Raw genomic sequence first — 16,223 nt, forward strand, 5'->3', positions numbered from 1 at the left:
TTTCACCACTCACCGTGTGACATTCAGACCATCAATCAACACACCTCTTCGTGCATTTTTAAAAATGCGATTTTAAGCATTATCTCACGCTCATGATGTACATTCAGAAACAGAACCCACTTAAACGTGATGTTTAATCGGAAGAACGAACCTATGAACGTTTAAGGGCTGTGTCTATAAAATCAGGGGCACTGCAGAGAATGTGACCCGTTTACAGGACGCAGGGAGGAGAAGGGGAGACCTCATGATCAGTGCAGAGAGGGGACGGAAAGATGGATGGATGAGAGAGAGAGAGAGAGAGAGAGAGAGAGAGAGAGAGAGAGAGAGAGAGAGGAGAGAGAGAGAGAGAGAGAGAGACAGAGAGACAGAGACAGAGAGAGGAGAGAGGGAGAGAGAGAGAGAGAGAGAGAGAGAGAGAGAGAGAGACAGAGACAGAGACAGAGACAGAGAGAGGAGAGAGGGAGAGAGAGAGAGAGAGAGAGAGAGAGAGAGAGAGAGAGAGACAGAGAGAGGAGAGAGGGAGAGAGAGAGAGAGAGAGAGAGAGACGGGGGGAGCAGGGGCGGGTGTCGAGAGGGAGGAGGAGAGTTGCTCAGTGTTTCTTCCGCAGAAGAGCTGGAGTCCAGTCGGGCTGCATGAGAGACACGCACCCGTTGTGTCCCGGATCGCCTGGTGCAGGTAGGTAAAGTGATGCCACTCACCAGACGAGACGCAGTCTTTTTCCAGACACACCCCTTGGGTTTAACTCGGGAGCTTTGATGTCTTTTTTCCCCCTATCCCCTAAGCCGTGCACGTATGTTCAGCCTGCTCCGGTAATTAGGCTCGCGCCCCTCCTCGCCACCTCTCTTAATTAGGATGCATGTGCATGAGTGGCGACGTCGGGTTTGTCGTCTGCCCTGTAACTGACACCGACTTCACACTAAGGAGCCAAAGCTCTTGGAGGGGGGAAAATGGCAGGAAGGATGCAGAGGGAACTGTCTGGAGACGATGCGTTCAGGGATGAAAGTTGAAGGAACAGTCACAGGTTGATCAGGCTGCCTGCTCGGAATCAGCCAAGATGCATCGACTGCGGTGTCACTGCTGTATAAATCCTCGCCGGCACTTTTTCTTCCACATCCCGTCAACTTTAAACGATTTAGTGCAACTTTGATGTGCATATTCTTTGCTTAAGAAATTGCACGTTTTCACTTCAAATATGTCTGCGTGTGTGAGTATTATAGTATTATTACTATTATTATTATTTTGAAACTATTATGTAAATGCTAAGTAATGTGGTTATTAATCCAACCAATTTATGGCTATATGGTATAGAGAATAAAAAGTTGAGCTAAATCACAAATGCACCTGACTTTGTGTCATCTGCATCTTAACATACAGATTATTGAAAACACTGATACATCAAATGTTGATGCTGCCTTCGTATAGTATTTTTAAAAGTCCCATATAATGCAAAATTGGTTGTTTTCTGGCTCTAAAAATGTTTCTAGTGCTAAAAAAAAAAAAATATTGTCCTCTCTGACATTTCACAGAACAAACCTTTGTTTTTGTTTTTTTTTTACCCTGTGTCTTCTAAATATGACTAAAATGACTCTACTGCTATCAGACACGTTGCAGAATTTCATGTTCCATGTTGTGTGTGCAGGGCATCCACACCGAAGGAGAAGCGGCTGAGTTAACTCACCTCATCGTGGATTTGATGGAGCTCGATTATGGCCAAGAGAACATGATTCTGCGCCCGTCCTCTGCCGCACAGTGCTCAACATGATCCCCCTGAGTGCCATCAGCGTTCTCTACCTGCCCGTGTTGCTCCTCGAGTCCTTTGCGCTCTCCAAAGGTAAGTATGAGAGGTCAGCAGTGCCAGAGTCTGCCTCCCGTCTGGTGGCTCGCATGGACGGGGACATCATAATCGGCGCCCTCTTCTCCGTTCACCACCAACCGTCCGCCGAGAAGGTGGCCGAGAGGAAATGCGGCGAAATCCGTGAGCAGTACGGCATCCAGAGGGTGGAGGCCATGTTCCACACGCTCGATCGGATTAACTCGGACCCCAACCTGCTGCCCAACATCACACTGGGCTGCGAGATCAGGGACTCCTGCTGGCACTCCTCGGTGGCTCTGGAGCAGAGCATCGAGTTCATACGCGACTCCCTCATCTCCATCCGGGACGACAGTGATGGATCCAAGTGGTGCATCGAGGGGCAACCGTCTAATCAGCCGCCGCCCACCAAGAAGCCCATCGTGGGGGTTATCGGGCCCGGGTCGAGCTCCGTGGCGATCCAAGTGCAAAACCTCCTGCAGCTGTTCAACATCCCGCAGATCGCCTACTCGGCCACCAGCATCGACCTCAGCGACAAGACGCTGTTCAAGTACTTCCTCAGGGTGGTGCCCTCAGACACGCTGCAAGCCAGGGCCCTGCTGGACATCGTCAAGCGCTACAACTGGACGTATGTGTCGGCGGTGCACACAGAGGGTAAGGTCACAAAACGGTTACACAGTGTGACAGGTGTCGTCCCTCGTGCCAGTGGGAAACTTTGTGTGGTTGCAAACTGGCTCGAGCTACAACTGCAGTAAAAGAAGCTGCACTACCTCACTGACCTCACAGAGTCGCAAACCCAGTTTCGAACTAGCTAGCACCTATCTGCTCGTTAATCTCTGTTTGCACAATCTGGTGAGGTGTCTGTCATAGCATTAGGGAACATTTAAAACCAGAAACAGCAAGTCTCCATCAGTGTAAGCTCGCAGACGACAAATAATTCCTTCAACTTTAACACATTTAAATAACAAACGCTTAACTGTGTTTATTTAGGGATAAGCACAATTGTTCTATAAAAAGAAAATTCTTCTTACATTTTTTTTTTTTTTTTTACAAGCCCTCATGGTCATTGTCCTTTGAATGAAAAGCAGTCTTGTCGTCCTGGTGGTTTATCTTCCTCTTGAGGACAAAGTAAGAGGACATGAGAAATGAGGTTCTTCTTTGCTTTGCCAAATCCAGATCATAAACTCCGTCAGCACCCACAGGTCTGCAACTCACACTGGTCGCACTAACGTTGCCAAGGCACTTTGAGGTGTTTATATTCCTGCATCAAAGAGCGTGAGGACCAGTTAATTTCAAACAAGGCACAAAGTTTCCCCGAAAACCTCTCCTGCTGCTCTCTGTTTTCTTATCTTTGTTGTTGTCACCACTAAAAGTACAAATTTGTTGCTTTCACAAGGTTAAAGCCGGAGTTGCACAAAGCAGATTGCGCTCTTTGTGATGATAATGGTGTTATTCAACAGTTGACAATAAAAACATTGGCAGCTATGACAACAAGCCTTCAGGAATCTTAAGGGGAAAAAAAAAATCAAGCTTCATCTGTCATCATATTCTCAAATGTGGAGATTCACAGCACACCCTTGAAATTCATAATAACATCACAACATGGAAAGAAAATCAGATCATTAAACTTTATTTTGGCATCATCCTTGATTCAAAGATCTGATGTTGAAGCCTTGAATTCAACTTGCCCCCTTCCCAAGCCCCCGTAAAGTTGTAGGACTTTTTTTCTAGTCAGTCTCAAAGGCTACATCGACCCTGATCACTGCTGCGCTCGAACAATGAATACAAGACAAACCGCCCCTCAACAAACCAGCAAACCAGCCGGGCACAGATTTAAAGGTGAGAACCAGAGCCGCCTGTGAGTGAAAATCATCTCCTCTCCCTCAGGAAACTACGGCGAGAGCGGGATGGAGGTCTTCAAGGAGCTGGCGGCGCAGGAGGGCCTGTGCATCGCCAACTCTGACAAGATCTACAGCAATGCCGGCGAGAAGCACTTTGACAGGCTGCTGAGGAAGCTGCGTGAGCGCCTGCCCAAAGCCCGCGTGGTCGTCTGCTTCTGCGAAGGCATGACAGTCCGCGGGCTGCTGATGGCCATGAGACGGCTGGGAGTAGCCGGAGAGTTCCTCCTAATTGGCAGGTTTGTCTGAGCTTGTTTACAAACCCCCTCCCTCGGGGGAGTTTTGCTGGTCGTCCGTCAAGGCTTCACGGGTGGATGAAGGATGGAGGGAAAGAAAAGAGAAAAGCAGACTTTAAACTTTTCAAGGAAGGCTGATGAGAAGGATTTTCTGTCTCTCTGCGCCGTCGCCGCTGTGAAGCTCTAGCAACACAGGGATAATCAGACAGACTGAGAGTCGTGCAATAAATGATACAAGTAAGTCATTAATTGACATCAGCTGAAGGAAATAAACAGGTTTGCATGAAGGGTGACCATCTGTAAAGCGTCTCTAAAGAATTTGACGCATCTTTTGTAAAAGGGAAGCCTATTAAAAAAAACAACAAACAGAAAGATTTGTGTTCAAAGCACACACAAACAAAATCAATTCGAGGTGGTTGACAACCGAAAAAGGCTTCCTATTGGTGCGTGGAAACACTGGAAATACAAGGTGCCACAGCTTGTCAGGAAAAAAAACACTGAAAGTCCTTCATCCAAATTAATCCATTTAAAAACTAGCCATCATTTATTTGCTTCTCAAAAATTATTTTATATTTATTTTATTATTTTTTTCTTCTTAATCTTTTTCTGGTCTTTAGTCTGTGGTTTTAGATCCTGAGTGATTTCATACATCAAACATTTAAAAAAGAAAAGAAAATGAAAGCGCAAAAGGAGAAAGATATAGCACCACGGATCCTTGAGAAGAAAAAACCAGAGTAATCATTTCACAACTTGAGATGATATTCTTTCCCACTCAGGAAGACGGTGACAGAAAACTTCATATAGAATTGAAATCCATCCTTTTTTTCTCTTCTTTCCCCCCCCCCCCCTTCCTGCCGGGAGTACAGTTCCTGTGAAAGCATAAAGATGCTTTGAGTGGAGCTTGGCGATGAATAATGCATCCGTGCAGCGAGCTCTCCCTCATGCTGTCAGATCACAGGCAGGATGGCCTAATGTGGGACAGCACCTCCAGCGTAAGCTGGTAGGAATGTGGAGCATTGTGAACATCGGAGCTCAGATCAGCGCTCGGACCTGACGTCCTCCGTCTTTGTTCTGAGTCTCTGCGCACCTTGAGGCCTGTTGGAAAGCTGTCGCAGCGCCTAAAACGAGACTATATGATGAAGAAATATTTTTTTCCTCCACCTCCTCCTCCTTCTGCTGCTTTATTCATCAAGTGTGATGAGAAGCAGTGCAGAACCTTCTTCTCCAGCCAGACGATGTACAATGGGGGTATTTTAAAGCCTAAACTTGCTCTCACCCTTCCACTTGAATTCACACCGCTCTTAAAGTCTCCGCAGAAAGATAAGTCTGGTGGAGCCGCATGCACCCCCGTTTGTATGTGTGTGTGTGTGTGTGTGTTAAAATACTTTTTTTTCTGGGTCAAGGAGACGACTGAAAAAGGAAAATGTTTTTTTTTAGAGCGATGCAGTAAAGTGAACATGCCCCCGGGGTTGTTGGTCGTCGGCCGTCCTCGTATTCCGGCGAGTGGAGGATTGAGGCTCCCGCCTCGGATCGCAGTCTGAGACACAATGGCCGCCTAACTCGATCAGCGTTCCAGCGAGGCCGGGCCGTCGTCCCTCCGAATGCTGGCATCTGTCACTTTTACGAGCCCCCCCCCACCCCATTTCTCCCTCCACAAACATTTGGCTCTGGGCCGTGAAAAGAACTGGCGGCGGTGACGCTTAAAACGATTCGACCCCTTTTCCTCATCGGCTCCTCAGAGCGGGCGGGACGTGTGTCGCTGACGTCAGAGCCGTAGGTTCTTGGCAGCGGCGGCGTTGGACTGGTGGGAGTGTGATGCTGGGAAGCAGATGGCCAGGTACTGCGGCTTCTGACACACTGGACTCGCTATTGTCCTCTCGCTCGCTCGAGTTGCCAGCCAAAGGGAAAAAAAAAACCCGGCCCTTGGCGCCGCTTCAGACAAATGTGGGTTTCGGTCCTGGGGAGGTGTATTTTTGTCCTGGTGGTGACAAAATGGACCATGTGTGAAATTCTGGAAAACTCTGTTTTGTAAATCCACCAATTGTTGGCCTAAATTTATTTTGGTCCTTGCGGTGGGGTGGGGGAGGAGGCGGCAGAAAGTGTCGGCATAAATAATGAAATTGAATGTTAGATGCGAAAATTTGAACTTGCATCACCCAGACCATCATTCATCCTATTGCTGCTTCTCCTGCACTCAGGATCATGCGAGAGGAAAGGGGAGGCAGGGGTTGAAGGAGCCAATCCCAGTGGTCTTGGGGCGAAGGCGGGGCTAAACATTGGACAAGGGCCACATAGGAAGACCAAAAAAAAACAATCGTTCGCATTAGCCTACGCACAATTGAGATTTCCCAGTGTTCCTCAGGTTGCATGTCTTTTACACGATATCTGCTTACATGCTTCTAAAACGGTCGCATGGCAAACTTTTTAGAAGGTCCTGGAGAATCAGGACCAGATGGACACAATGACAATCGGCGTCGCTGGTGTAGTATTGGCCATTATTGGCGTATTGGCATACGCGTGACTTAAGTAAAGTGCCAAATGGAAAGATTCTGTGAGGGGCTGAGTGTTTTAACGCACTCAACATTCACACACTTCCTGCAAAGTAATAAAGCAGGAGAAGCCAAAGATAAATGTTTCTCATTTCGAGGGCGTTCACTGACAGGCAAGGGTGGCATTTTGTAGATAGAAAGCCCTGGGACTTCTCATGCATTTTTTTTTTTTTTTTTTTTGGCGGTTACTTAGGCAGTGTGTCTGTGAACTAATCTGTATGCATAATGTTTCACCATGACGCTGCTGCTTTGTTTGTCGGGGAAAACAATGAAGCTGTGACCTTGAGGGGCTCTCTGGCGATTTTCCCTTCAAATTTTTCCCTCAAACGGCCTGATTGTAATTCACATTAAGATATGGGGCACCTCAAGCACGGCCAGGCGATAATAAGCCGGGACCAAAATGGGACCGGTTGGAACCGCCAAACTTCTTACCACCCTGGACTCCCCTCTCTCTCTCTGCAGTGATGGCTGGGCAGACCGAGTGGAGGTGGTGGAGGGCTATGAGCAGGAGGCGGTGGGCGGCATCACGGTCAAGCTGCAGTCGGCAGAGGTCTCCTCCTTCGACGACTACTTCCTGAAGCTCAGGCTCGGCACAAACACTCGCAACCCCTGGTTCCCAGAGTTCTGGCAGTTCCGCTTCCAGTGCCGCCTTCCCGGACACCCGCAGGAGAACCTGAACTACGCACGGAACTGCTCAGGTAGCCAAACAGACTGTCAGCGCTCGAGTTGTTTTTTTCCCCCTTCCTTTCTTTTCTCTCTCTCTTTTCCTGTTATGCCTGCGTGCACAACGGCTTGTCTTTTTTAACTGCTCTGATGCGTGGAAATGCCCAGAGGATGCCATCAAAAAGGCCCTGCAAACAGGAACACGCTGTTTAATTATGAATTAGAGTGCCAGAGGGTAAAATGCTCTCCGAGTCAGTCCAGTAACACTTGTTTCGTATTGTTTATTTCTGTGACACTTGGCCGTGCAGAGGATGATGATCTAGGTAAATTAAAAATCTTCTCTTTTCTCCAAGAGGAACACAGTAGAATGCATCAGGCCATCGTTCCTCGAAACATTGCTCAACAAGCATGTTTCCACCCCCAGATCTTTGTGTTCTGGCACACCGCTTGTGTTTTCCTCCTCAAGGTGCATTGACAACTGTGCGTATATTTACGTTTTCAATCCTGATCCACAAGGCTGATGGGACAAAACCACCGTTTCCAAAAACAATTTGAGAAAGATTTTTGCATTTTGCACTTGATTGCATTGACAAACGTAAATATAGAGTTAAGCATGCAGCAAATGAAAAAAAAAAAATACACTCAACGTTCTGTGTGTTAAACTCTTGATTCCCCTTGCACTTCACTTTTACGTTTTGTTTTGCAACATTTGCATACTACTTTTCCCTACAGCAGCCTTCCCCCCGTAAGATGCACAGGCATTATGCTTCTTTTTACATTCCTAAGAAGCATCATATTTATGATAATCTAGTTATAGCCCATACCGTTGCCTCTTAAAAGAAAAATCAGTGTATATGTCATTATTCATATCCTATGTTGTTGTTTTTTTCGGCGTAGAACTCCAAGATGGTGAGTGAAACCTGTGAATGGAACTGTAACGCTCCTCACTTTGGAAATATACATATGTATATACATACACTAGAGGTTGACTGACATTAATCTTGATTACTGACATGGAGTGCAGAGTGCGTTTAATCTCAGTTCACCTCTAATGTATAAAGCTATTGGGATGTTTGCCGATTGTTCCTCTGCTAATCAGCTAATCAGCCTATCCTGATCGGGTCCACCCTCCCCCGCCCCCGTTTGGTGCTCTGACTCACACCTTCTGCAATGGTGGCATGAAAACAGCCCAATAACACCACTGGTGCTCGACTGGCTTCAGCTGCATGCAGCCACACAAACCCCGGGGTCACAGCGCGGCACATGTTCTCCAGAGCGGTTGCGTTTAAACGTGGATGGAGGAGGGTGGAGTAGGAGCAGGAGGTGGGAGAGGAGGAGGAGGAGGAGAAGCTTGAGTCGTCCGCAGACTGATGTCGGCGTGCAGCAGCGGTGGCTCCGCTGCTCGCACGCCGACATCACGACATCGTTTCATCATGACTGGAGCTCGCACAGCTCAGCGAGTGTCGAAGCCAAGGAGCTGTTCAAAGTAGGTCATCACCGGCGGTTCCCCTCGGACGCTCGCCCAGCTGCTACCCCAACCAACTCACTGTTTACGTGTCTGAGTGAGCAGCAGGCAGCCACTTTTCCCTGCGGCCCGCTCCCCCCATTTTTCCCTTTTTTCATGGTCGTTGTTCGATTGAGGTTGCCGCTGGCGGTCCTCTTGCAGCGTACAGTTCAGTCGGGTGTTGTCAGGTGCAACCAATCACTTAAAGTTGACAATTTAAAGTTCCAACAATGCTTTTAGATTTGCATGTGCATCCGCTTTCCAGAGGAATGTGAGAAAAAAACAAGGAAAATACAAAGTTATGAAGATGTCCCTCTTTTTTGTATAATTAAATACTAATAATATGTTCTATGATACCTAACTAAAATGACAAACTAATAGTTACAGTGGCAGAATTAGATCAGATTCCATTTTAAAGGTCCTCATGCTGAACCCATTTTAGATCTTTGTTTTCTCTAGCAAATTAGCCTTGCACAATTAATTAATTAACCAGAAAAATATCTCCAAAACAAAAAAAATAGCTCATTTAGCCCTCTTTTAACCATCCACTTCTTTGGAAGTGGATGCAAAGCTCTGTATGATGTCATAGGGCTGAGATCCAGAATGCACACACTTTCTGAGAAGCGGAGAGAGCAAAAGAAGTAAATAGTGCAAACTCTGACAGGACAGAGACAGGTCTCACTGATGCATGATGAGGGACCTCTCAAGGTTGTTTCAGTAGCTGGCACCCCTTTGCCAGGATATGCAGAATATGACCGGCTCCAGTGTTGGAGCAGTGAGGATCCAAGATGCATGATGCAGCTTTTAGTAAAGACTCTAAGTTGACACCTTGTTTTCCAAGCAACCTGAGACCCGATTACTTCAGCTTTCAGCTCACATTACACTGAACTGATGGGGTGCAAGTATAAAACCGCACGCTTGTGTCTGCGCTCAAGTGTGCCTGTTTCTCTGCATAATCGAGCGGACGACACCGCGAGCTGCTTGGTTTTTTCCCCACTCGAAGGCCATTCCCGAACTCAGCACCTTTGACGACCGATTCTAATTCAATCCCGACTCACAAAATGCTGAAATGGAGGGTCTTGCCACGGTAACCAGGTTTCTTGTTTTCAGTTCAGATTTGTCGCTGGTGTTTCTTTTTATTTTTCAAAATCAGTGTCTCACTTGGGCAAAGCTTGGATTTAAAAACCTGCGAGCACCCTGTCACTACTTTGTAATGTCTCCCACCTCGCCGAACACACTTGTGCCGTACACCTCAGCCGTACACCTCAGCCGTGCACAGCAGACGCTACCGCTTGCCGCACCGACGCACTCCTTCCTTTCAAGGCTAAAGAAAAAAGAAAGAAAGCTAAAAACAACAACGCAACCTTTCCGGCGGAGCGAGTGCTAACTGCTGTGTATGTGCGTCAGGTTACGAGAGTCTGGAGGACAACTACGTCCAGGACAGCAAGATGGGCTTCGTCATCAACGCCATCTACGCCATGGCCCACGGCCTGCACGACATGCACACGCACCTCTGTCCCGGTCACGTGGGCCTGTGTGACAACATGAAGCCCGTGGACGGAAGCCATCTGCTGGATTTTCTCCTCAAGACCAGTTTCGCGGGAGTGTCAGGGGAGGACATATGGTTCGACGAGAATGGAGACTCACCCGGGAGGTAAAGCAAGTTTTCCACATGTGCAGTGCATGAGCATTGAGTGCAGCCCACCGAAACAGGCCACATATAGAGGAAAGGGATACAGGAATACACAAGAATGTACCAGATTTTGGCATTTATTTCATGTACGTCTCATTGGTTGACTCTGTGGCCGCCCACAGGTACGAGATCATGAACTTCCAGCACGTGCAGCCGGGCGTTTACGACTACATTAACATCGGCTCCTGGCACGAGGGCCTGCTGAGCCTGGATGAGGAGATGATTCGGATGAACCGCAGCGACATGGTCCGCTCCGTCTGCAGCGAGCCCTGCTCCAAAGGAGAGATCAAGGTAGCGGAGGACCTTCCTGTGGTGTGAAGACCAATTCTACACCGTGTGGCCCCATTTTAGACTAGTTGATTAAAATAAGTGGAGTAATTCAACTCACTCAATTATCAACAATAAATAGAATCAGAATAATGAGTCGGAACAAAAACCCGTTGGGCTCTCACGTTCTCGCAGGAGAACTTTGTTTTTTTTCCTAAAGTTCCTCTGTCCGGTTGGTGTCCCAGGTGATCCGGAAAGGAGAGGTGAGCTGCTGCTGGATCTGCACCGCCTGTAAGGACAATGAGTTCGTCCAGGACGAGTTCACGTGCAAGGCTTGCGAGCTGGGCTGGTGGCCGGACGAAGAACTGGAAGGTGGGTGTGGCAAGCAGGAAGAGATTTAACAAGCCAATACATTTTACCACGTTTCAACACGTTTTGACTCAATATGCAGGTTCTTTCTTCACTGAATTTGAAAAACTTGAGCTATGAGAAAAGAGAGGACATGTTTGGGAGAGCAAAGATGGAAAATTTCCCATAGTTGGTTGGTTGTATTGCTCCTTGTGTGGACTTATGTATGAAATTAAGAGCGCCATTATTTCGGCAGTTCCGAACCTCCTCAGTGTCGGAAAGAACATTTTTGAAGGGTTGTAGAAGCTCAGTAGAAAGTTAAGTTTGTCCTCTCCGCTCTTCCCTCCTCCGGTTTTGTCCTGTTCAGATTTCCGGCGCGCCACTCCGCTAAAAAACCTGCCCCGTCCTATTTTCGATGCACTCCCATGACACTCGGGAGCCATTCATCACGCTCACCGTTTTATCCGACAGCAGCCCTACTTCACTCGCCGCTCTTCTGGCCCACTTTAAAGGGCCCTTCTGCGCCGTTCAAAGACAAGGCACTTTCTTAATAGGATCACACTGCCTTCACGCAGTTTCATGTTTCACCGTTTTTTCCCCCCCTTCTTCATTTTGCTAACTGAAAGATCAGAACGTGGTGCTTCTGCAGTGACATAAAAAAACTGCTTCAGCAGTTTTCTTACCCTCCTGCTGCTTTAGGATGAATAAATAAAAACAACAAGGCTCAAATATTCAAAGTGAGATGCGCACCTGCAGCAGAGACGAGATCCTATTCGCATCCATGAAAAATGCAACCATCTACTTTGTCCTGGTGCTTTCGCCTCCACCCCCAGCCCCTCATCCACTTTGCTGGCTGCAGCCTGGCCATCGCTGAGTAGAAAGGGGTTTATTTTTAGTTGAGCTAAAAACCTAATTCAAGACCTACTGTATTTTCTTGGGGATAAAATGTATTTGATTGATTTTTAATTTGAGGCCACACTTTATAACTTAAAAAAAAACGTCCCTGGTTTTTTATTCTGATCAGGATTAATTTTTGAAGGCGTTCCTCCTCCGGATAAATCGCAAAGAAGACAAGCTGAAACTGAAGCGCTGAAACTTTGATGATCATGCTTTTAGCGCATTGCAGCCACGTGCTTATATTGTTCTATCTCGTTTTAGGCTGCGAGTCAATCCCCCTGCGCTACCTGGAGTGGAGCAATCCCGAGTCTATAATCCAGGTGGTCTTTTCCTGCCTGGGCATCCTGGTCACGTCTTTTGTGGCCCTGGTGTTTGTGCTGTATCGCGACACGCCTGTGGTCAAGTCATCCAGCCGGGAGCTGTGCTACATCATCCTGGCGGGGATCTTCCTGGGCTACCTGTGTCCCTTCACCCTCATCGCCCGCCCCACCATCTTCTCCTGCTACCTGCAGAGGCTTCTCGTCGGCCTCTCCACCGCCATGTGCTACTCGGCCCTGGTCACCAAGACCAACCGCATTGCCCGCATCCTGGCCGGCAGCAAGAAGAAGATCTGCACCAGGAAGCCGCGCTTCATGAGCGCCTGGGCGCAGGTGGTCATCGCCTCCATCCTCATCAGTGTCCAGCTCACCCTGGAGGTCACCCTCATCATCATGGAGCCTCCCGAGCCCATGAAGTCCTACCCCAGCATCCGCGAGGTCTTCCTCATATGCAACACCAGCAACGTGGGCGTGGTGGCGCCGCTGGGCTACAACGGCCTGCTCATCCTGAGCTGCACCTACTACGCCTTCAAGACGCGCAACGTGCCGGCCAACTTCAACGAGGCCAAGTACATCGCCTTCACCATGTACACCACCTGCATCATCTGGCTTGCCTTCGTGCCCATCTACTTCGGCAGCAACTACAAGATCATCACCACCTCCTTCTCGGTCAGCCTGAGCGTGACGGTGGCGCTGGGCTGCATGTTCACGCCCAAGATGTACATCATCATCGCCAAGCCCGAGCGCAACGTGCGCAGCGCCTTCACCACCTCGGACGCCGTGCGCATGCACGTGGGCGACGGCAAAGTGGCATGCCGGAGCAACAGCCTGCTGAGCATGTTCAAGAGGAAGAAGAACGCGGGGAACGGCAGGTAGGTGGCGCCCCGCCGAGCCAGTGAGCGCTGCTCCTGCAGCACCTCGGGGATGCTGTTTTCTTTTTTTTTCTTTTTTTTCCTTTTCTCTCTGTGGCTGCAATTCCCTCTCAACGGGAAGCTGACGCCTTAACTGTATTCACATCGGCGCCGACACCTGTTGTACTGCGTGACAGATGTAGGTCGGCGCTCAATTCACACAGGCGTTTTAACCTGTGATCTGACGATGATGAAATATTTGAAGGAAGGAAGAGAAAAAAAAAATAATGGAAAAAAAGTGGCATCTCTGTGTTGCTGGAGGAAGGCAGTCATTTGACAGCAAATATGAAAAAAAAAAAAAATCAGGGTTTCTGCGGGAGTCGCACAAATTTTGGAAACACTGTTGCAAGCAAGCAGCCTTCAGTTTGTTTCCCAAAGCTTAAAACTATGATGAGATGCGGTCAAACGAAACCAACGGTGCAGCTCTTTGAGCACTTCTTTGACGTCGGTAAACGATATCTACCCCAGAAGAAACAGTTTTAGAGCGATGACATGCTTGTATTCCTAAAAACAATCTTTTTGTCATCTTTCTCCACTGTCAAGTATAAAACTAGTAATTGCAGAAAACCGCAGAGAGTGAAACTGGCTTTCTGGAAGACCTGCAGATCCCCTGAAATACTTAAAGCCTGAACTGAATTACAATATACTAATGTTGCTCTTGCTTGCGCTCACTCACTGTGACGAGAGCCAGAGTTGTTGTTGTTGTTGTTATTGTTGATTTTGTCTCCTGCTGCTGTCCGAGGGGTTCCTAAAGTAACAGCCGTCTTTATTTTGTTCATAGTTCTAATGGAAAGTCTGTGTCATGGTCTGAACCAGGTGCAAGACATCCTCCAAAAGGGGATCACATGTGGCACAGACTGTCAGTGCATGTGAAGAGACAGGAGGCAGGTTCCAATCAGACGGCCGTCATCAAACCCTTAACTAATAGCTACCAGCACAGGGCCGCCGAGTTCTCCGACCTCAGCACCAAGACTCTGTACAATGTGGCTGAGGAGGACGAGGAGAGCGAGCCGGTCCGATACAATCCCCCTGCCAGTCCCCCCATGATGGCCCTCGGCCAGATAGCCGCCTGCGGGCTGATGACGGGCGAGGGGGCGGAGCTTTACACACCCGAGAACACCAACCTGCGAGCCGTGGGTCTCGGCGGCGAGCGCCTGCCGGGCGAGATGGTGGTCAGTCGCGTGTTCAGCGGCGACATCGCCGAGTTCGGCCGCGCGTCGGAGAGCAGCGGCATGCCCGTCTACCACCAGGCCCACCTCATCCAGCAGGAGCCCGTCCTGCCCCTCAACCTGGATCAGTTCGACCCAGATCACGCCTTCCCCTTGGTATTGGGGGAGGACGACGACGAAGAGGGGGAGGAGGGCGAGCAGTTTGGCCTCCTCCAGGGATACGTGTTCGACAACAGCCGGGCTCACGAGGAGGAGGAAGTGGTGGAGGTGGAGGAGGAAGAGGAGGACCTGGCGGAGGCCAAGCTGGTCGTGGACGACTCGCTGGCTCTGATGCCTCCGTCGCCTTTCAGAGATAGCGCCGTAGCTCCGGCGAGCCCCTTTCCCAGCTCGCCGGTGTCCGAGTCCATCCTGTGCAGCCCCCCGCACGCGACCTATGCCGCCGCCATCCTCGGGGACTTCAAGCAGAGCTCCTCCACTCTGTGACGCCGTAGCTGCTCCGCACGGTAACCGCTCTGACGAGTCGCCTCTCGTTTTCTAGCTTTTGAATTGTGATCATCATCATTATTATTATTATTATTGTTGTTGTTGTTGTTATTGTTATAAGGGCGCGCGACAAAAGCAGGTGGCGCATTTTTAAAACTCTTTTAGATGTTGTCTGCAATATGGGGGTGGGGGGTTTCTACTGTTCGAACTAAGCACTGAAATGCAACATAGGATTTTAGGAAAAAAGAGATTATAACATTTAGATTGTGTGTACGTACGTACATTTATGAGCAACTAATAGATTTGTATGATAAATGAAAAAAAAAAGAAGCTACACAACGAGCAGATAGTTTTGCTGAGTTTAAGCAAGGGAACTTTATTATTAAATGTAGTTTTATGTGATGCGAAACAATCTATCTTGATGTCCAGATTGAACCTTTTTACATATTGTCACACTGTGTCCATTGCCCCTATATTTACTGGTATCTAAGCTAGTTAGTTTTTGCCAATTTAAATGAATTGAAATCAAAATTTAAAACAACTACCACCAAATCTAGTTTTCTCTAGTGTCAGCTTTAGTTTGTTTTTGTGTTGAAAACAAAAGGATGTTTTGGTAGTTTATCGAGTCTCACATCTGTCCTCTTATTGCAATGCCGCATCCGGCAGCCTTTTTTTTTTTATTTTAAATGAAATAACTGATCTTTTGTGTCTTGCTATTGGTTTAAATCGTGTTCACCCCTAGCACTTGGATTTTGTGTATTTTATCAGTTTATCAGGGTTTTTCTTTCATTAAAGTTATGTTTACATGTCTTTGCTGACCAAACACTGGCAGAATTGTCCGACATGACTCAGTGTTCTCTAACTTTGGTCAAAAGAGCCAGCGAGCACATTTGCCAAATGTTGAACTTTTGCTTCAGGCTCTGTGGATAAAACAAAAAAAAAAAAGGGTAATCTTCATGGTCCCGCGTTATTAAGAACAGTAATGTGTAGATGGTGTTCGGTACTGCCAGAGAAATACACAGACGGTGTGTGCTGTGAATGTAGCGTAAGAGTCGTTCAAGTGCCACATTTTCATGAGTTTTTTTTTTAATTAATTTTATTACATTTAATTTAAATGGATCTTATTGTGCATTCATCTCATTCCTATAGTTAAACTCGCCTCATATTTATATCTTTTGTAACAAGACACCTGGATTCATAATTATATAAAACGTGTGCGTGTGGGTGTGTCAGATAAATAGCAAACAATTGTTTTGTGAATGTATAAATTGTGTAACATTTTGTATCAGATAAAAACTGTACTGGAGTATTAGATGTTCTAGGTATCAGTGCTTTTATCGTGGACGTGTGCACCGATCAATTTAATGAATATTAAGACTTTAAGATCTACTCAGACCTGTATAATGTGATGAAGTACTGTTTATCATCCAGTATTATGAATAAGCTATTTGCAGATACACATGCGCACATTCTAAGA

General features: G+C 47.6%; 1 protein-coding gene across 2 annotated transcripts; it reads left to right on the forward strand.

Moving 5' to 3' along the window:
• The first annotated feature begins 1,534 nt into the window (after positions 1 to 1,534).
• grm1b (glutamate receptor, metabotropic 1b) lies at positions 1,535 to 15,034 on the forward strand. 2 transcript variants are annotated; one of them, XM_076023252.1, is made up of 8 exons: positions 1,535 to 2,465; positions 3,699 to 3,948; positions 6,957 to 7,192; positions 10,069 to 10,315; positions 10,477 to 10,645; positions 10,867 to 10,993; positions 12,128 to 13,055; positions 13,911 to 14,156. In XM_076023252.1, the coding sequence occupies exons 1-8, from the start codon at positions 1,760 to 1,762 to the stop codon at positions 14,017 to 14,019; spliced, it is 2,772 nt and encodes a 923-aa protein (XP_075879367.1). In that variant the 5' UTR covers positions 1,535 to 1,759; the 3' UTR covers positions 14,020 to 14,156. The 2 variants fall into 2 exon arrangements, with proteins under 2 accessions (XP_075879367.1, XP_075879366.1); XM_076023251.1 differs by having other exon boundaries at positions 1,543 to 2,465; positions 13,876 to 15,034.
• The last annotated feature ends 1,189 nt before the right edge of the window (positions 15,035 to 16,223 follow it).

This window comes from Nelusetta ayraudi, unplaced genomic scaffold (genome assembly GCF_046127955.1).
Source record: "Nelusetta ayraudi isolate G7.1 ecotype Tasmania unplaced genomic scaffold, CSIRO-AGI_Nayr_v1 ptg000015l, whole genome shotgun sequence".
In the NCBI taxonomy this organism is placed as follows: domain Eukaryota; kingdom Metazoa; phylum Chordata; class Actinopteri; order Tetraodontiformes; family Monacanthidae; genus Nelusetta; species Nelusetta ayraudi.

Bases quoted from the DNA above. Each gene is read 5' to 3' on its own strand.
- grm1b (XM_076023251.1), top strand. From the start codon at position 1,760: ATGATCCCCCTGAGTGCCATCAGCGTTCTCTACCTGCCCGTGTTGCTC. The intron at 10,316-10,476 runs GTAAAGCAAGTT...GGCCGCCCACAG, and splicing joins AATGGAGACTCACCCGGGAG to GTACGAGATCATGAACTTCC. The intron at 10,646-10,866 runs GTAGCGGAGGAC...TTGGTGTCCCAG, and splicing joins GCTCCAAAGGAGAGATCAAG to GTGATCCGGAAAGGAGAGGT.